At 38.4% G+C, this 21,118-nt stretch overlaps 1 protein-coding gene across 1 annotated transcript in view; it reads left to right on the top strand.

The window, feature by feature from the left end:
* Positions 1–21,118, top strand: part of SH3GL3 (SH3-domain GRB2-like 3) — a 176,858-nt gene that overhangs the window by 103,689 nt on the left and 52,051 nt on the right. The window contains exons 2-3 of the mRNA XM_012000687.1: positions 10,228–10,296; positions 18,516–18,593. Of these exons, the coding sequence (XP_011856077.1) occupies positions 10,228–10,296; positions 18,516–18,593 (147 nt within the window). The remainder of the gene's footprint in view (positions 1–10,227; positions 10,297–18,515; positions 18,594–21,118) is intronic.

Genomic DNA, 21,118 nt, shown 5'->3' with positions numbered 1-21,118 from the left:
CTGGCAGATAATGAGGGTAAAGGCTTATAACCTTGCTACAGATGGACTGAAATGATTGAAGTTTGCGTTCCAGGCTTTCTGAGGGCATGTCCCCTTGCTTGCTTTTGCTCCTAGGGTTTAGGCATTCAGGAATGAATTAAAATCTCCGGATGTTTTTCCTTTTTGGGCAGTCCTGAACTCCAATTTTTGTCTCTTGATCACTGTGATACTGCAGAAATATCTGTTTAGGTATTTAGCCTTCTAGGAGCCTCTTTGTGCTGGTTTCTTATCATTCTGCCTTGTGTATTCAGCTTAGGAATTGTCAAAAGCCTCAAGAGGAAATTGAACATAGCTTGTCAGGCTTGCTTCTTTACGTTTCCCTTTTTCCCAGAAATTTGGCCTCTTATATCCCGGTTCCCTTGGTTACAGTGTATTCAAATTTTTCTCTTACACAACCTAGTGAGACTGCTGCAAGTTCCAGGCTGGTGCTTTCTGCTCTGACTTTGTGTCCTATGTTGTAAGACAGAACATTTCCCAAAGAGAACAGTCAGCTATAGATGTGTCACTCACCTCAATTCATTTCCCTTCCTCCCGATTTTGGCCCCTCAGATCCTGGCTGCCTTGGTTGCTCTGTTGACCTCAGAGATCTCTTTAAACTTTGAAATTTGAAAAAATTTTAGACTTACAGAAAGGGAAGTTGCAAAACTAGTACAGAGAGTTCACATATACTCTTCACTCATCTTTCCCTAATGTTAACAACTTACATATTACCTTTACTATTGATACTTAAAATTGCATTGCCATATTCTCCAAGCTGATAACAACAGAGCATGACTGCCACCTGGTTGAAAGAAGAAAAAGGAACCTTTCAAAACGGTGACATTTTTGGCACAGGGCTTCTCAAAGTGTGTTCCTTAGAACACCAGTCCTTGGAGATTTTCCTGTTAGACAACTTCCACAGCCCAATGATTGTGGAAAATGCCACATCTTACACATATGTGCCCCTTTGGTAATCCACAGTGCCCATTACCATTTTATTTTATTTATTTTTTTTGAGATGGAGTCTTGCTCTGTCACCCAGGCTGGAGTGCAGTGGCGTGATTTCAACTCACTGCAACCTCCGCCTCCCGGGTTCAAGTGATTCTCGTGCCTCAGCCTCTTGAGTAGTTGGGACTGCAGGTGTGCACCACCATGCCTGGCTCATTTTTGTATTTTTACTAGAGATGGGGTTTCACCATGTTGGCCAGGCTGGTCTCAAACTCCTGACCTCAGGTGATCCGCCCGCTGCGGCCTTCCAAAGTGCTGAGATTACAGACATGAGCCACTGTGCCCGGCCCTCCATTACCACTTTAAAGCCTCTGAAAATGTTTTAGTAAAGAAATCTGCTTAATTTTGTTTTCCCTGTTTCCAAATATATATAGTCAAGAGCTCTTTTTGGTTTTTTGTTTGTTTTACTTTGCCTGGCCCTTAGGTACATCCCATGGAGCTAGTGTTTTGTGGCACACATACTGGAAAATACTATTCTAGAGCATTTTCTAAAATCCTAAGTTATAAATTTTGCTTTTTTACATTTTCTTCTGGGTTCTGGCTTTCTTGCTGTTTAATTTCTTGCTTCGTGAAAGGGAAGAAGATGGAGACGCCAAGGTTTCTTTGAAAACAGATATTTGCACAAGAAGGCAGCCAAGGCTGTGTTAACATTTACCATTAGAAATCCAACACATCTAGACAAAACACCAAATGCAAAAGCTTCATGTTTCCCAAATAAATTTCTTTTATAATTTGTCACTGCTCAGTTGTAGTCTTTGAAAATAGTTTTCATTTTCCTGTTACTGAGAAAATTAAAGCAGCCAAGAAGTAGATGGTGAACAAGGGTTTTATCTCTGACTGTAGCACCAAGGCAACCTGAGAGAAGTCTAATTTGCAGCACAAATCTTCTTTTCCACTGGGGGAAGAACACACGAACCACGTTGAGTAGCCACCCATTTGTATTTTTGATTTGCAACTTCTGTCTAGTGAGCAAAGGTCAGGTGTAGTATTTGTGATGGGGAAGCTGAATAGGTGAGTGAGGGTAGCTTGTGTTTGATGCTGAAGAAGGTAATTAAGAGGGTTTTAGAATGTAATTTTGGCATTTTTCCCCACTCCACCTTCACCTCTTCAAACTATGTGTCCCCTGTCATTGCCTAACCGATCTGCCTGTCTACCTTCTGGTTCCTCTCCAGTCCATTATCTCATGACCCACTTGACTAATCTTTCTGAAACTCAGATCTGTTCTTATCACTTACCTTTCTAAAAGTCTCCATTGTCCCCAGAATTAAGTTTAGCCCCTTGGTCTGGCCCCTGCATGTATGCCTGTCTGCTTCTTTTCATTTAAGTTGAGTCTTTCATATCCGTTACCCTTGCTGAATTATTATGCTGTTTCCTGTTATGTTGTATGCATCTCTTAGAAGCTGCATATAGCTGGATTTTTAAAATCCACTCTAGTATTATTTAATATGTTGAATGTAATCCAATTATGTAGATAATCATTACTGATCAATTTGGACTCTATTTTTTAATCAACCATTTCTTTGCTTATGCTATTCTTTCTGATAAAATTGCCACTTTTCTTCTTATCTCCCTGTCGAACTCCATATATCCTTCTAGGCTTTGTTCTGGAACTTTCTTGGCACATTCTCATTTATATAATTGCTTCCTTCCATCTGGGTTTTAATGGCAAGTTCTGCATCTCTATTACAGAATAGTATTGATCTCATTGTGGATTGCTGTTTGTGTTTCTGCTTTCCAATGGGCCTGTAAGAGTGACTGATCTTTGCATCTCTAGCAAATTGGCACAGTTGGTAGACTTTCCAACTTGAGATATTAGATGTCTTAGAACTTAGATTGGATGACATGGTGTCAGTTTGAAACATTAAATTGAGGTGTTCTTTGAAATGTATTTAAGGTTATATGTTGATTTCTGAATACAGCTTTAGCTGTATACCACAGATTTTGATGTATAGTATTTTTGTTGTTGTTAAATTTTTTGGTAATTTCTGTTGGGGTTTTCTTTTTAATCTGTTTAGTTGCATACTACAGATTTTGATGTATAATATTTTTATTGTTAAATTTTTTGGTAATTTCTATTGGAGTTTTCTTTTTAATCTGTTATTTAGGACAGAATTTTAAAATTTTGTGCTGACGTACTTATTTTTATTGTTGGTTCCTAATTTAATTGCATTATGGTTAAAAAACCCAAAACCTAATAAACACGCTCTATATGGTATTGATTGACTTTGTTACCTAGTATTAGGTTGGTGCAAAAGTAATTGTGGTTTTTGCCACTACTTATAATATTTTGCAGCAACATAATATATGGTCAGTTTTTGTAATGTTCTCTCTGAATATACATTTTTTAAATTTATTGGGTGAGGGAATATATGTATATGTGCATAATATTTGACCAAGGTTATTATTTTGGTCATTCAGATAATCCATATCTTTTTCAATTTTTTATCATGTTTGATATGTCAGTTTTCTGATGGAGTTGTATTAAATCTCCTGCTGTAATTGTGGGTTTATCAGTTTCACTATTTTAGTTTTGCTTTATATTTTTTGGAGGTTATACTATTAGTGGAAACAATATCATTATTACAACAATTTTGGTGGATTGATCCTTTTATTATTACATTGAGTCTCTATTCCTATTAATGCTTTGCCTTAGGAAGGTATTTCTTAGGTCGGGCACAGTGGCTCACATCTGAAATCTCAGCACTTTGGGAGGTGGAGGCAGGAGGATTGCTTGAACCTGGGAGCTCAAGACCAGCCTGGGCAACATAGAGAAATCCCATCTCTACAAAAATACAAAAATTAGCCAGGCATGCTGGTGTGCCCTGTGGTCCCAGCTATTCCTGAGATCACACCGCTGTACTCCAGCCTGGGCAACAAAGCAAGACCCTGTCTCAAAAACAAAAACAAACAAACAAACAAACAAACAAAAAAACAAAGAAAGGTAGTTCTTGTCTGATATTACTGTTACAGGCTTTACTTTGATTAGCATTTTCCTAGTATGTACATTTTGTCTTTTCAGTCTTTCTATGTGTTGTGTTTTAGTTGTGACTCTTAGAAGATATATATAACTAGCTTGTTAAAATTCACTCTATTATTGTTATGTTGAATTTAATCCAGTTATATAGATAATCATTACTGATCTATTTAGACTTATTACTATCTGATTTTGTGGTTTCTATTTGCCATTCCTTCTTCCTCCCTCTCCCTCTATTCTCCCTTGTTTTCTTTTGGATTGAAAAATACTGGTTTTCTAACAGTGTGCTGGTATGGATACTATGTTATAACATGCATAGTACTATATGAGTATCATAGTTTTGTGTTTTTAGGAGTTACCATTAGTTATATAACACAGATACCTGCTGTGCATTATTTTAATTATGCCTAAAGTTATACCCATTTCTCACCTCCTCCTGAACACACATGGATCCTAGTGTGCTTGAAATATTCACTCAACACCCTTCCCCATTTCTGTGTTATTATTGCTTAAGGTTTTAATTTTACCCTTGTGTAAACTCAGACACATTGGTTTTTGCTTGTTTGTTTGTCTTTACTCAATGATAAATTTACCACCATAGTTTCTCAATTTCTATTCTCACCATTGTTTCCTATGGTCCATACTTTCCCTCTTTAGTTTGGTTTTTATTTCCTTGATGTAATACTTTAGCATCACTGTTATTTGAGTCTGTGAAGTCTGAATATGTCTTTATTTTGTAGTGTGATCTCAGCTCACTGCAACCTCTGCCTCCCGAGTTCAAGTGATTCTCCCACCTCAGCCTTCTGAGTGGCTGAGATTAGAGGCATGTGCCACCACATACAGCTGATTTTTTTTTTTTTTTGAGATGGAATTTCATTCTTGTTGCCCAGACTGGAGTGCAATGGCGTGATCCCGGCTCACCTCAACCTTCATCTCCCGGGTTCAAGCGATTCTCCTGCCTCAGCCTCCTGAGTAGCTGGGATTACAGCTCTCACTACGCCACTACGCCCAGCTAATTTTGTGTTTTTAGTAGATGGGGTTTCTCCATATTGGCCAGGCTGGTCTCTAACCCCTGACCTCATGTGATATGCCACTTTAGCCTCCCAAACTGTTGGGATTACAGGCGTGAGCCACTGCACCCGGGCTTGCTCTTAAATAACAGTTTAGGGAGAGAGAAAATTCTAGATTTTTATTGCGCCACCACACCCGGCTAATTTTTGTATTTTTAGTAGAGACAGGGTTTCACCATGTTGGCCAGGCTGGTCTCGAACACCTGACCTCAGGTGATCCACCTGCCTCAGCCTCCCAAAGTGCTGTGATTATAGGCATGATCTGTAATCCTGTGCCTAGCTGATTTCTTTTTAGCACTTTGACGCCGTTCCTTCATTGTCCCTGGCATCTGCTGTTGCAGAAGAGAAATCTGCTGTCAGTCTTATTGTTGCTCTGGATGTTTTTTGCCCCTGTGATAGTTTTAGGATTGTTTATTCTTGAGATTTTGCTGTGTCTGGGTGTGATTTAATATTCATCTTGCATGGTACTTGAGTGTACTTCCGAACTGTAGACTCCTAACTTCCTTCAATTACAGAAGAGAAAAGAGCCATGTTACTCGTAAATACTGATGCTCCTGTATTCTGTTCTTTTTTCTGGAGTGCCTGTTGGATATATCTTGGAATCTCTCACTTATCCTTCATATCGATTAACTGATATTTCATTAAAAAAACTCTTCGTCTCTGTTTATGTTCTTTGAGTAAATTCCTTAATATTTTCTAGCTTGCCAGTTCTTTCCTGATTGTGCCCAGGCTGGAGTTTGTCCCATCTATTGGGTTTTTCATTTTTATGACTATGTAATACTTTTTTTTTTTTTTTTAAGACGGAGTCTTGCTCTGCCACCCAGGCTGGAGTGCAGTGACGCGATCTCGGCTCACTGCAAGCTCGGCCTCCCGGGTTCACGCCATTCTCCTGCCTCAGCCTCCCAGGTAGCTGGGACTACAGGCGCCTGCCACTATGCCCGGCTAATTTTTTGTATTTTTAGTGGAGATGGGGTTTCACTGTGTTAGCCAGGATGGTCTCGATCTCCTGACCTCATGATCTGCCCACCTCGGCCTCTCAAAGTGCTGGGATTACAGGTGCGAGCCACCGTGCCCGGCTATATAATACTTTTCGTTTCTAATGTTTTATGTCTATCTTTAAAATTTCTGTCCTTTTGTATAATTGCTTGCTCTTCATTAATAGAAGTTATTCCTTTATCATTTTAATAATATCCTAAACACACATTAAAAAGTCTTTATTACATTGTTTCATAAAATCGTTTTCACTAGAAGTGAATTCATGTTACGTTATGTTATGTTATGTTATGTTATGTTATGTTATGTTATGTTATGTGATTTTGTTGGCTCTCTTTCTTGGTGTTATATTTTATTCATGTGCCTTAGAATTTAGATCTAGGATGAATTTTAATTTTAACCTCTTTTGTGCTCACTTCTGTCTAGTGATTGTGGCTTCTTCCACCCAGCTTTCCAAGGCCCCAGTACAAAACTGTGGTTTCCGTTCTGTGGTGATACTGAGGATATCTGGATCCAGTCACAGAGCTGGAGTGGGGAGGAGGTGTGACTTGACTTATTCTTTGTCCTTCAGTCTCCTTGGGCCTGCAGATTGCCACATGTGGTAGCATCAGACAGAGATTTACATCCGAATTTTTTTTTCCAGCCTCATTTGCTTTTCCATCCCCAGCTGTAAGCAGAACTTGAACCCAGACTCTGGTCTCATGGAGCACTATTTTAGATCGATTTGTATTCAGCAGGAACCAGACTGCTGGCTGTCATAGCCTGTGTGCAGGCAAGAAGCCCAGCAGGCCTGAGGCCTCAACCTTGTTCATCATGTTGTGTCTCTGTTCATTTTCAGGTTCACAAAAATGTTTATTCTGGTTTTGAGCATTGCTTATCTTTCTGGTTTTCTTTTTTTGATATTTAATCTATCCTTGCTACATATTGAAGGCATAAGGAGTACATATTTTGATATTTAATCTATCCTTGATTTGTATTCAGAGCATAGGGAGTGCATCAGAGTTGAATTTGAATAGTCATCTTACCAGAAATAGAAGCTTGAGTATTTATATTTAGCTTCCCGCACCTAAAGGAAATAACCCTGTAACCCTGGAATGAGGCCAGGTGCCCTGTAGAAATCACGTCTCTTTTTTATCTTTCTATCCCAAGTACCAGTCATGTCCCTGCACATAGTAGATGCTCAACAAACAATATTTGTTCCTTGACTGACCTCTGAAATATAATTGAGTGGCCTAAACAGCTAATGCTATGTGTGTATTTATACTTAATGTTCAAAACAGCTAAACACCACTGGGAAATTCAGGAAAAGCAGAAACGAATGATGACTCTTACCTGTGACTCCTGTTGAAAATGATCCCATATGTTGTCTTTTCAAACAAGATATATTCATGTCACTAGTTTCTGTTCTTGAAAGTAGAAACACTACTCCTTCTATTAGACATTTTGGTTTCTGAAAATAGAACCAGTAAAACCTGAATGAGTGAGAACTGGTTCGGATTAAAGAGATTTCGGGTCTAACTCTCCAAGCCAAAGGGATTTTCAAATAGGTATTTTAAAATGTGGATCTACGTGTGGGCTTCTGTGGTTTCAATAGTCATAGGAAATGGCAGGCCTCTGTATCAGTCGGCTTTTGCTATATAACCCACCATCCCAAAACACAGTGACTTAAGACAAAAAAAATGTTCGTTTAGTTTATGATTCTGTGGGTCAGCAATTTGGGCTGGGAGCACTGGGTGGGTTCATGTGCTGGTGTGGCTGATCGCTGCTGGGTTCAGTCACCTGTTGCCGGTCAGCTGCCAGGTGAGCAGAGGGCATGATGGTCCGAGGTTGCTCAGGTGGGATGGCTGATCTCTGATCCACATTATCTTTCATTCTCCAACAAGACAGCCCAGACTTAGGTGGAAGTAGTTACAGTGGACCTCACAGAGTGAGCAGAAGTATCTGTAGAGCCTCTTTGTGAGTACTGATTGGGACTTTATAGCTATACAGTGTGGTTTACACTCTTCTATTGGCCAAAGCAAGTCGAAGGGTGGAAAAATAGACTTCTTAATGGGAGGAGGTGCAAAGCCTGTGACCACCTTTGCAATCTACCATGGCAACAAAACGTGGAGGTGCCACTCCTCACCCCAGGAGAGATTGTGTAACTTTCCTTAGATTCTCAGGCTATTACCTCCAAAGTTGAGAACCAATATGTTGGATGATTTCACTACTGAATAACAACAACAAAAATGTTTAGGAGAGTTAACTGCTGATGGCTACATCTGTTACAACACTGCTTGGTGTGTGGAAATGAAATTCTTGATTTTTTCTATTGGAAGTTATGCCTTGTATCAAGGCATTAGGATAATTCTCTCTGACTTCTGTACTCAATCTGAAAAGTAAGGATTCTTGTCCAGTGTACCAGATAACTTCTATTATGTAGCAAACCACCCCAATTCAGTGGTTTAAAGAAATACCGTTTATTGGACTCCTGTTCCCATGCCTCAGCAGATGGGGCTGATCTTGGCTGGGGTCTCTTAGGTTACTGCAGTCACCTGCAGGTCAGCTGAGTGGCTCTGATTCTGAGGGTGGACTGGTTGTACCTTGGGGGGTGTCTGGGCCACTTGTTTCTCTCCATTCAGTTAATTTGCCTGGGCTTGTTTACAGGGTAGCAACAGTGTTTCTAGAGAGTGAGTGGAAGCACACAAGATCTTTTCCTGCCTAGCTAGGCTTGTTTCTGTGGGGTCAAAACAAGTTACAAGCCCAGCCCAGATTTACTAGGTGGGGAGATAGACTCCAACTCTAGCTGGGAGAAACTGTAAAGACGCAGGACAGGGAGGATGGAGAACCCTGGCCAATTTTGTAGTCTTCTCTAGCTATTGTCTTCAAGAAATTACTTCTCACACTTCGAATTTAAGTAAAATACTGTCTCCACTTATATTGTTCCTATTAAATAGTAATACCGCATGTGTGTAATAGTAGTAGTAACTACATTTGCATTTAAAACAACCTGCAATCTTTTCACCATTAATTGATGGCACCTCCCTTACTATGAATTTGAATATTCATATTACTATTTTAAGGGCATAGATTATGTTAATGTATTTTGCTAAAGAAAATGATTGAACGTATTTTTTTCTTCCAATTTGTCTTCCTTGTTCTTTAATCCAACCCTACTGGTGGCAGACTTGCTTTTCTAAAGGGTTTCTCTGTGTTTGATGAAGACTCTTTAGGGATCTCTAACTTGTACCCTTTAGCTTGGCATTTGAGAATCTGTGTGCTCCGGGCGTTGCGTAAGTTTCAGATTTTATTTTCGTCCATTCTCCCTTGTGTGCTAGTTTACACAGTTAAACACAATTTATTGATGTTTTTTGAGCACATTGGCCATACACAAATTGTCCTCAGCTCTTGGGCAACATTTTTGGTTGTTACAAGTGTGTGTGTGTGTGTGTGTGTGTGTGTCCATGCTTGCAGTACTGGCCTTTAGCAAGTAGAGACCGAGGATGCTGCTAAACATCTTGCAGTGCACAGGACAGCCCCCACAACAGATAATTATCTGCTATAAATATCAATAGAGCCAGGGCTGAGAAAACTTGCCGTATCCATTCCTGCCCCTGGCTCTTTTTTCCATGGTGCCTCATCCCAGCAGGCCTTTTCTTCAATGCTGCCCGATGAAATGTTCCCTGTCCTTAAAATGCCAGCTCAAATGCCACATCTTCTAGGAAACAGATCCTGCATGAACCCACTCCCAGTGCTGTGGGTTCTCAAAGTCCATTCTGTGCATCACTGAAGTGACTACCACTTAGTGCATTTACAATAATTTGTCTCTAGTACTATTATTTTTTAATGGTTCTTATTCTTTCCTTGTTTTTTAGTTGAATGTGTGTTGACTCTTTGGGTGAACTGTGTGTTCCTTGATGACAAGTATCTCTCGTGTCTTTGTCCTACAGCACTTACCATGTGTTTTACACATAGTAGGTGCACAATAAATATCTGTTGACTGCATGAGAAATGTATGTCTTCCTATGCCTTTAGATATGGTTACCCCTTCCAACAATTTTCTTAAAGGACTTAGTTCAAAAAATCCAACAAGTTGAATCCAAGTTTGTTTCTGTTTTTAATAATTTAGGTAAAAAACTGTGACAAATCATTGTACAGTGCAATTATTTATGTTTATTTCTGCAGCTATTTAGTGAAAAAATAAGTGGTGCTGAAGGAACTAAACTAGACGATGAATTTCTTGACATGGAAAGGGTAAGAGAGCATTTTAATTTGTAAATTGATTAGAAACTGATTTTCATTGTGATATGAGATATACTGCTATTGTAAAGGATATTCGAGTGGAAATCTAGGATGTTTAAATATAGGTGTGGATTATGCAGTCTACGAGGCAATGCTTTCCCACGTCCCAGCCCAAATCAGATCCTCCCCCTGTAGCTATATCCAGTTTGCGCAGGTCGAGTAATGAGATCGATGTGGCTAACTGGTACCCTCTAGTGGACGGAAGTCTGAATGTGCAAAAGATGGGCAATCTTGGCAGTTACTGCAAGGCCAAAGTAATTGGTAGTATATATTTTGGAGAATCAAAATGTATTTCTGGGACAAGATTTTTCAAATGCATAATGATTTATTTACCGTGTGGAAGACTTGGGTTCTGCTCCCATGTGTTGCAGGAGCTGCATAGCAAACAACTTTTATCCTGGTTCTGCCACTAGAACCAGAGTGTGGGAACTTGGATAAGTGAATTCATCTTTTTGAACTGATACAGAGATGATAAGTGTGCCCTGCTTGTCTCAAATGGATTTTGTGAGAATTATGCAGACATTAACATATTTGAAATAACTTACAAAAAATATGAAGGGCTTGGGACAGAAATGATTGTAACATGCTCCAAAGAAAAATGGTATCGTCTCTGTCCCTTAACATGTTTCCCAGTCAGCTGTGTGTAGTTGCTCATGTGGAGGCGGAACTAGAACCACCAGTATTAACAACATACTGTTTCTTTCCTCATTGTCTGGGCCCTTTAAACATAGCCTTGTTTTAATAATTAGACACCCGCCCCGCCCCCTCTGTCAAAGGAGAGAGGGAGGAAATGACACAAGGCGTCCACCCTCAGGTGTAACATCAAGGCTGCAGACACAGTAGGTAGCAGAGATGTCAGCAGGTACTGGGGGAGGAAGAATATCTGTTGACTGCATGAGAAATGTATGTCTTCCTATGCCTTTAGATATGGTTACCCCTTCCAACAATTTTCTTAAAGGACTTAGTTCAAAAAATCCAACAAGTTGAATCCAAGTTTGTTTCTGTTTTTAATAATTTAGGTAAAAAACTGTGACAAATCATTGTACAGTGCAATTATTTATGTTTATTTCTGCAGCTATTTAGTGAAAAAATAAGTGGTGCTGAAGGAACTAAACTAGACGATGAATTTCTTGACATGGAAAGGGTAAGAGAGCATTTTAATTTGTAAATGAAAATGATTGAACGTATTTTTTTCTTCCAATTTGTCTTCCTTGTTCTTTAATCCAACCCTACTGGTGGCAGACTTGCTTTTCTAAAGGGTTTCTCTGTGTTTGATGAAGACTCTTTAGGGATCTCTAACTTGTACCCTTTAGCTTGGCATTTGAGAATCTGTGTGCTCCGGGCGTTGCGTAAGTTTCAGATTTTATTTTCGTCCATTCTCCCTTGTGTGCTAGTTTACACAGTTAAACACAATTTATTGATGTTTTTTGAGCACATTGGCCATACACAAATTGTCCTCAGCTCTTGGGCAACATTTTTGGTTGTTACAAGTGTGTGTGTGTGTGTGTGTGTGTGTGTCCATGCTTGCAGTACTGGCCTTTAGCAAGTAGAGACCGAGGATGCTGCTAAACATCTTGCAGTGCACAGGACAGCCCCCACAACAGATAATTATCTGCTATAAATATCAATAGAGCCAGGGCTGAGAAAACTTGCCGTATCCATTCCTGCCCCTGGCTCTTTTTTCCATGGTGCCTCATCCCAGCAGGCCTTTTCTTCAATGCTGCCCGATGAAATGTTCCCTGTCCTTAAAATGCCAGCTCAAATGCCACATCTTCTAGGAAACAGATCCTGCATGAACCCACTCCCAGTGCTGTGGGTTCTCAAAGTCCATTCTGTGCATCACTGAAGTGACTACCACTTAGTGCATTTACAATAATTTGTCTCTAGTACTATTATTTTTTAATGGTTCTTATTCTTTCCTTGTTTTTTAGTTGAATGTGTGTTGACTCTTTGGGTGAACTGTGTGTTCCTTGATGACAAGTATCTCTCGTGTCTTTGTCCTACAGCACTTACCATGTGTTTTACACATAGTAGGTGCACAATAAATATCTGTTGACTGCATGAGAAATGTATGTCTTCCTATGCCTTTAGATATGGTTACCCCTTCCAACAATTTTCTTAAAGGACTTAGTTCAAAAAATCCAACAAGTTGAATCCAAGTTTGTTTCTGTTTTTAATAATTTAGGTAAAAAACTGTGACAAATCATTGTACAGTGCAATTATTTATGTTTATTTCTGCAGCTATTTAGTGAAAAAATAAGTGGTGCTGAAGGAACTAAACTAGACGATGAATTTCTTGACATGGAAAGGGTAAGAGAGCATTTTAATTTGTAAATTGATTAGAAACTGATTTTCATTGTGATATGAGATATACTGCTATTGTAAAGGATATTCGAGTGGAAATCTAGGATGTTTAAATATAGGTGTGGATTATGCAGTCTACGAGGCAATGCTTTCCCACGTCCCAGCCCAAATCAGATCCTCCCCCTGTAGCTATATCCAGTTTGCGCAGGTCGAGTAATGAGATCGATGTGGCTAACTGGTACCCTCTAGTGGACGGAAGTCTGAATGTGCAAAAGATGGGCAATCTTGGCAGTTACTGCAAGGCCAAAGTAATTGGTAGTATATATTTTGGAGAATCAAAATGTATTTCTGGGACAAGATTTTTCAAATGCATAATGATTTATTTACCGTGTGGAAGACTTGGGTTCTGCTCCCATGTGTTGCAGGAGCTGCATAGCAAACAACTTTTATCCTGGTTCTGCCACTAGAACCAGAGTGTGGGAACTTGGATAAGTGAATTCATCTTTTTGAACTGATACAGAGATGATAAGTGTGCCCTGCTTGTCTCAAATGGATTTTGTGAGAATTATGCAGACATTAACATATTTGAAATAACTTACAAAAAATATGAAGGGCTTGGGACAGAAATGATTGTAACATGCTCCAAAGAAAAATGGTATCGTCTCTGTCCCTTAACATGTTTCCCAGTCAGCTGTGTGTAGTTGCTCATGTGGAGGCGGAACTAGAACCACCAGTATTAACAACATACTGTTTCTTTCCTCATTGTCTGGGCCCTTTAAACATAGCCTTGTTTTAATAATTAGACACCCGCCCCGCCCCCTCTGTCAAAGGAGAGAGGGAGGAAATGACACAAGGCGTCCACCCTCAGGTGTAACATCAAGGCTGCAGACACAGTAGGTAGCAGAGATGTCAGCAGGTACTGGGGGAGGAAGTCTAGCCCCAGGCTGTCCACCGCCCAGGAGAGTATCTCCTCAGGATACCTTGGCTCTGGCCAGCTCATCTTCCAGGGAGTTCTCTGTTCTCTGGATGAGAGCTATTGAGTGTCTAGAAATGTTAATTCCTTGAGGGGGAAAAGCTTATTTTGTTTTTGCTCTTGAAAAAAATTAATTTCTGAACCTTTAAACCATGGAAACATGTTCACACCATTGACATACCTTAAATTACTTTAAAAAACTCTTAATATACAAATATGTGATGTATAGCTTTGTTACTAACAAAATGATTTAGTTGAAATGTTAAATTTTAAAGCATTTTTCAAGAGTTTCAGTTTCAGTTAATGGATTGAGATCCTTCTTGCTTACCTGCTTTTACCTCCAAAAACCCCAGTGAGTTACAGAAGAAACATAAAGTCTATTATCTGTTTTATTGCAGCAGTGAAAAGCATGGAAACATAACAGATGACCAGAAATTTTAAAAACCTTCCGGAAGAGATGCATTAGATGATATTAGACCCACCTAAAAATGATACAGAAATGCCAAAGTAGTGGGAAAAAATATTCTATAATTAATGCTAACAATATAAAAATAGAGGAACAATAGTAAAATCATAATAAAATTTGATGCAAGAAAAGCACTAAATTTAAAAAAGCTTTTTAATTATAAAAAGATACAGTCAATGTAGTCTATCAGGAAATTATAATGGTTATGAACCATTCTGCACTACATAACATAGCATTTGAATTTGTAAGGTAGAAGCTGTCAGAAATAAATGGAGAGTTGATAAAAATATAAGTAGACTTCACATACCTCTCTCATAAAATAATAGATTAAACTGACAATAATCAATAGGCTCATGGAGGATTTGCATAAAATATGATTAATAACTTTGATTATAAATAAATATAGATATCTGCATTCCCCAAATGGAGAATGTGCATAGTTTTCAAATTCCTTTGGGACAAATACGGTAATCAATTATGTACTAAGTTATAGAAAAAAAAAAACTCGATAAATTTCCCCAAGTGATACCATAGAACACAAGAAGTATAAGGGAAGGTAGGGCTTCTAAATTCTGGATGTTTGGAAATTTAAAAATATGTAAGAGTAATTCTTAGTTTAAAGAGGAAATGGAAAGTAAAATGACGTTATTTAAGCATGAGTGACAATTCTTTATGTCAAAGCCTGTGATATGTGGCTAAACTGTAAATGTATTTAAAGAAAATAAGTGTTGGGAGAAAGTGAATAAATCATGCAATCCAAGAAGCTAGGAAAATAACAGCAAGTTAAATTACTCTAGGTAGAAGGTAGAAATCAATATGGATAAAAAAAGAGATTAATAAAATAGAAAACAATAATCACAAAAGATCGAAACTACAAAGCCAAGAGCTTTAGAAAAGCTGTAAAGCAACAAACCTCTACCGAGTGTGGCCAAGAGGGAGAAAAAGGAAAAACACAAATAAATTACATAAAGAAGAAGAAAGAGGATATGCCCACTGATAGCATTTTTTAAAGAGAATGCCGTATATAAGTGTCAGAAATGAGAGTTGCTAGCAGCTGTCTTACTCAGGGGCTGGGCCTAAGGGAGTCAGTGGCACAGCCCTTGGGACACCTCATGGGCAGGGTGCCAGCATTAAACAGAAATTCCAGATTTAACTAACCAAGATGCTGCCATACCAGGTTGACTTCACAAAAATAATTTTTACCACTCTGCTTTCCTCTATTTTTCTTAATGGTTTGGCAAGATATTTTCATAGCATTTGGTAGATGTGAACAGACACACACACACACACACACACACAAAAAAAATAGTGTCCTTAGTTATTCTAGGAGGGAGATTTTGTTTGTTTTTAAGCTACATGAGTTTTTGTTGTTTTTTTGTTTGTTTGTTTGTTTTTAATGCTCATCTTGACTCCACATTAGCCAGCATATTTACTCTTCAATTTGTAAAGGGTTTATTTCTAGTTTTGATGCTTGAGCTGGTGTGGAGGCAGCTCCAGTATGTGCATGTCAGGGCCTACGAGGCCCTTGCAAGTTTTTGGTCATTTGTTTCTTGGGCTTTTTTGTTTCAAAAGATATAAAAAAAGATCTGAAGTAGAAAATGTCCCCATTCTAATTCCTCTCATCATCATCATCATCATCTTCTTTCGGAAGTGACTCAGCTTTCTGATGGCTTTTCATGTCCAAAAAGTGTTGTATATATCAAAGGGAACACTATGTTTTAACTAATATCTAATTTGTTACATTATAAATCTAAAATCCTCAGTTTTCTTAAGCTTTAAGCTGAACTTACGAATCTTATTTCCAAATTTAGTAATTTTGCTATAAGATGATAATCATTATAGTTAATTTTCATTCAAGGTTGCATTAATTAACACATAAGCTTAACAGATTCAATCCTTAAATATTTACCACCAGTTCTATAATTAAGTAAATTCCCTTAGACATTTCAAGCTATAATCACAAAGGCAATGTATAGGACTCCCTCAAACTTCACATAAAATCTATTAACAGCATTTTCCTAAGTCCTTAACATTTCTTGTGACTAATAAGACATAAATATCTAGGTTATTGGATTCTCTTAAACATTTTAACGATCTTGGCAAATAGCTGAATGTACCAAAGAGATCTCAAAGTCACAAAACTTGTTACTAGGCCTAACGCACACGCACATGCCCACTTGCACACACAGCACACGTGTATCAGTAATATAGGTTTGACTCCTTTTTTTTTCTTTTTTATCATTTCTATACTGTCTTTTAAAACTTTCCTGGGGCTCCAGATTAATTTATTTAGTCCAAATTAATGTATTTAGCTAAGGGGAACAAATGCGATTTCAGGCAGGATAAGATTGCTTGCTTGCGAACTTGTGACCCTAGCAGGATCATAGTTCTCTAAATTACAAAAATGATCTGTCTTCTATTATAAATCACTCTGCAGCTTGCTTTCTTCCTTTGTATGTACTTTGAATGTCGATCCTCCTTATTTTTTTTCCTTATGATGAAAGAGTATTCCTTTACTTGGATGTTTCATAATGTATCCAATCAGTCTCCTATTGATTTCCATTTTCAATATTACATAAGATGGCCTAACAAACATGTTTTTCCTTCACTGCAATTTGCTGGTGTGTTTCTAAAAGGTTAAATCCTTAGAAGTATAATACCTGGCTCATTAATATGTCCATTAATAAGAACTTCTCCCTTGACCTCCAAAAACATATCATTTTGCATTCCTGTTGTGTATGAAATGACCCATTACTCCACACCCATATAATACCTGATATTGAGTATAACTGATTTTAAAAATGCTTTTATCAATCTGGAGAATGTAAAGTATCTCCTTTTTATTTACAGTTCTGAATATTTTTTTCAAATCTTTGTAGGCAGCTTATGTTTTTCCTCTTTACCTTCTTTCTTTTTAAGACCTGGAGTCTCGCTCTGTTGCCCAGGCTGGAGTGTAGTGGTGTGATCTCGGCTCACTGCAACCTTCTCCTTCCAGGTTCAAGCGATTCTCCCACCTCAGCCTCCCGAGTAGCTGGGATTACAGGCACCCATCATCATGCCCGGCTAATTTTTGCATTTTTGTAGAGATAGGGTTTCACCATGTTGGCCAGCCAAGTCTTGAACTCCTGACCTCAGGTGATCCACCTGCCTCAGCCTCCCAAAGTACTGGGATTACAGGTGTGTGCCACCATGCCCAGCCTTTTCCTTCTTTCCTGTTTGTTTTAATGGGAGTTTTGAATATTACGGATACTAACCCTTTGTCCTTTGTATATTTTTGTTTGCCACTTTTGGCAAATGTCACATACTGTATCTTTTCGTGTTCAGTTTTTGAGTTTTTATGGAGTCGGAATTTTGGTCTTTTTATTTATGACATTTGAATTTCAGGTCCTGGTTAGAAGTTTCTTCCCACTCCAGTATTTCAAAATACTCTCCTCTATATGTTAGTCGTTTTATAGTCTGATTTTTTTAGGTTGATATTTTAAATCATGTATATAGTATGAAGACTCACTTTATCAGTTTGCCAAATTTTAACAAAAAAAAAGAAAAAATTGAAATTATGATGGGATTTGGATGAATTTTGCATGTTAATTTGGGAAGAATGCATATCTTTCCAAAATTGAGTTTTACCATCTAAGAATGTGATTTTTCAAATAGGTGTTGTGAATTTCTCATAATGGTTATTCTTTGTTATTACATTTTTATTGCTTTTATGAATGAGATATTTTTCTTTACATTTTCTTTTGGCCTATTGATGGTATAAATAAAGCTATTGCAACTTGCATTTTAACTTTATTGTTTATTCCCATATTAGCTCTCTGGTTAACTAAGAACCAGAAAGTCCAGGAATGGTTTTGCAGAAGGAAAGATTCAGTCTTAACCAGAAAGGGTTAACTTTCAGGGAACGTTTGGAGAAAACTTTGATGTTAACATCTGACCTAGCACAAATGAGTATGTTCATTGTATTATAATACTAATGATTATGATTCTTTTATTGTTGATTACTGAGGCAGTTGCTAATATGGATCATTATTGTGGCATCCTTATATAAGTATAGAAATTCAAGTTCACCAACAGATAAGGAGAGTTTGGTTCATGTCTAGTGTTAGTTTTGAGAGACTTCCAAGTATATCTGATAATCTAGTGGAGCATAATAACTTTTCCAGATTTTCTAAATATTACTTTAATGTTCATTTTAATGTTAAAAGGAAAAGTAAATTAATGTTCTCCAACATCACTGGAAGGAAGTGATGTTCCAAAAATCAGAAAGTGAGAAAATATTGCATCTCCCAAAAATGTTGAAAACGTTCATTTGGATTAAAATCATCATAATGGTGTTAGAAAAATTAAATTAATGAAAATTACTCCTCTGTTCTTTTGTGAATTTATTGAGTTTGTCATTTACTAACTTTTTAAAATTTTGCTTTTAAGAAAATAGATGTTACCAATAAAGCTGTTGCAGAAATTCTTTCAAAAACCACTGAATATCTTCAGCCAAATCCAGGTAAAGTTGAAATATTCTCTTGTTCATTTGCTGTCACAGACCCTAATAATCCATGTTTACTTGGTGTTTAGTTGACATAATGTAGAAACAATGTCATCTGTGTCCCAATAATGAAATTCAGTTTTTAAAGCTGAGTCTCCAGTGACCAAAGGTAGTTGCATTCAGTCCTATTGATGAGAAACAGAACATATATTTGTGAACTTCAGTTGACGTCATCCGAATGGAATGCTGGTCGTAGCAACAAGGGAGCACTGCGCAAAGGTTTTTTTATGAGTTGCTTCAGAAAGCCACTAAACATTTGGCAAATATTTTCTTACTCCCTTATTTCCTCTTTATTCCTCTTCATAATTTTTAAAAAAAATTCTGCCCTTGTGTACCATATACATAGAGGTATATGTTAATTTGAAAGAGCTTTCTCTTCATGGCTTAAATGCTGGAGAAACAAGATGTAGTGAATACGAAAGACTGCATAAATCCAGTGTCACATCAGCTTCTCCACTGAAGGTCTGGGTTTCTAGGTCCCCAAGCAGCATCTATTGATGAGATTTTCCCAGGTTGTAAATTATAAGAACCAATAGAGGGCGCCCAAGCCTTGAATTCTGTGGATTTCTGAAGCCGCCTTTCCTTTTTAGGAATTTATTATTTGCGTGGAGTTCCTGTGATTCCCTTGACTGTAGGAATCAGCACAAACCTAACCATTTGAAAACTGAGAAAGTAAAAATTTAAGAATATAAATTTTATCAGATGTATCCAGGCAGGTCTAAAGTTCTTTACAATTGTGTTGATGATAATAGCTTTGAAAACCATAAAAATGTATCTTCTCCTCCCTGGCCACATGAGTGATTGAAATCAGCCCCACAAATTGCTTTTCCTGATATATCAGTCAACAAATATTTATTAAGTGCTTTCTCTGCACTAGAGGATTTTGGGGTGCTGGAATACACTATGAAATCAAACAAATGTTTCACCCTCAACCAGCTGACTCTTGAATGGGATAAGGAGGTGTTGGCCAACAATGAAAGTGTCCACTGGCTAGAGGTCTCTGGTTATTCCTAGAGAAGAGGCAGCCCTAGCAACCTCTTATCCAGTTTAATGGCTCTTACCCATATGCCTGCTGCATCCCACACCCCACTCCAACAGCGGGAAAGATGGGCAGAGAGAGAGAGAAAGAGTGTGTGTGTGGTGTGTGGGAGTGAAGCCTTTGGGCCTGGGGACCTGGAGGATAAATGCTTTGAGGATAAATGTGAGGTTCAAAAGTCCAGCACTGGCCAGGCACAGTGGCTTATGCCAGTAATCCCAGCGCTTTGGGAGGCCAAGGCATAATGATTGCTTGAAGCCAAGAGTTCAAGACCAGCCTGGACAATGTAGCAAGACTCTATGTCTACAAAACATTTTCAAAATTAGCCAGATGTGGTAATGCGTCTGTAGTCCTATTTATTCAGGAGGCTGAGGCGGGAGGATCGCTTGAGCCCAGGAGTTTGTGGCTGCAGTGAGCCGTGATCATACCACTGCAGTACAGCCTGGACAACAGTTGTTGTTTCAAAACAACAACAAAAAAGGCTAGCACTGTGAATGTCAGGTGAATGTAAGTGGTATTCACAGCTGGCACTGTGAATATCACTATTCACAGTGCGGTCTATTGCTGGAAATGTGGAATCTTAAGCTCAATCCAGACCGATGGGAATCACTCTACATTTTAACAAGATCCTTGGATTATTTATGTACACATTAAAAATTTGAGAAGCACTGATTTAAAATACGTTAAAAATAAGTACAAAAGTATTAAAGTAGGAAAAAAAATGTATCTCTTGACTACCTAAAAGTATCTCAAATACCACAAACTAGTATGTGATTCACTCTCTCACGTACAGGATGAAATCTCAAATCCTTAGCTTGGTCACATTTTCATAGTCACATTTTCAATCATAGTCACATTTTCCCATAGCTGTCTCCCACTTTGTCCTGTATTAATATCTTTTTAGGTCAAACAAGCCTTCTCCTTGTCTACTGATTATGCCACAGTATTCCTTCTTCTACACGTTACTGACACTGTTCTCTGTACTATTCTCTGTACTTTCCATCTTTCTTCAGCATATTGCTGCCTTTCCCTTGCCCTGCACCACACGGGACTTTATTTTCATAATTACGTCCTGTATATTCTGCCTCCCAGTAGCTAGACTTTGAGCTCCTTGAGGGCAAAGGCTGTCTCTGGAGTTCCGGTAATGAGCACAGTGTGTTGTTGCACAGGGCCCAGTGCAACAATGAGTAAATACTCAGTGCCTGAGTCAGAGGAAGGAAAGGAAGGTAAGACGCAGTGATGCCCATCACCTCCCTAGGGAGCAGGGGCTGAGCTGCACCTTGGGACCAGCCACACAAGGCTAGCATTCACTAAGGGTGGGTGGTCTGTCTCCTCCTATGATTCTGCCTCCTAAACAGCAGCACCTGCCTCCCATAATACTGAGAATCATTAGGCTGAATCAGTCCTTGGGAGCACAGTGTGTGTGTGTGTGTGTGTGTGTGTGTGTGTGTG

This window comes from Mandrillus leucophaeus, unplaced genomic scaffold (assembly GCF_000951045.1).
Source record: "Mandrillus leucophaeus isolate KB7577 unplaced genomic scaffold, Mleu.le_1.0 Scaffold639, whole genome shotgun sequence".
NCBI lineage: Eukaryota > Metazoa > Chordata > Mammalia > Primates > Cercopithecidae > Mandrillus > Mandrillus leucophaeus.
This window is presented reverse-complemented; position numbering and strand designations above follow the sequence as displayed.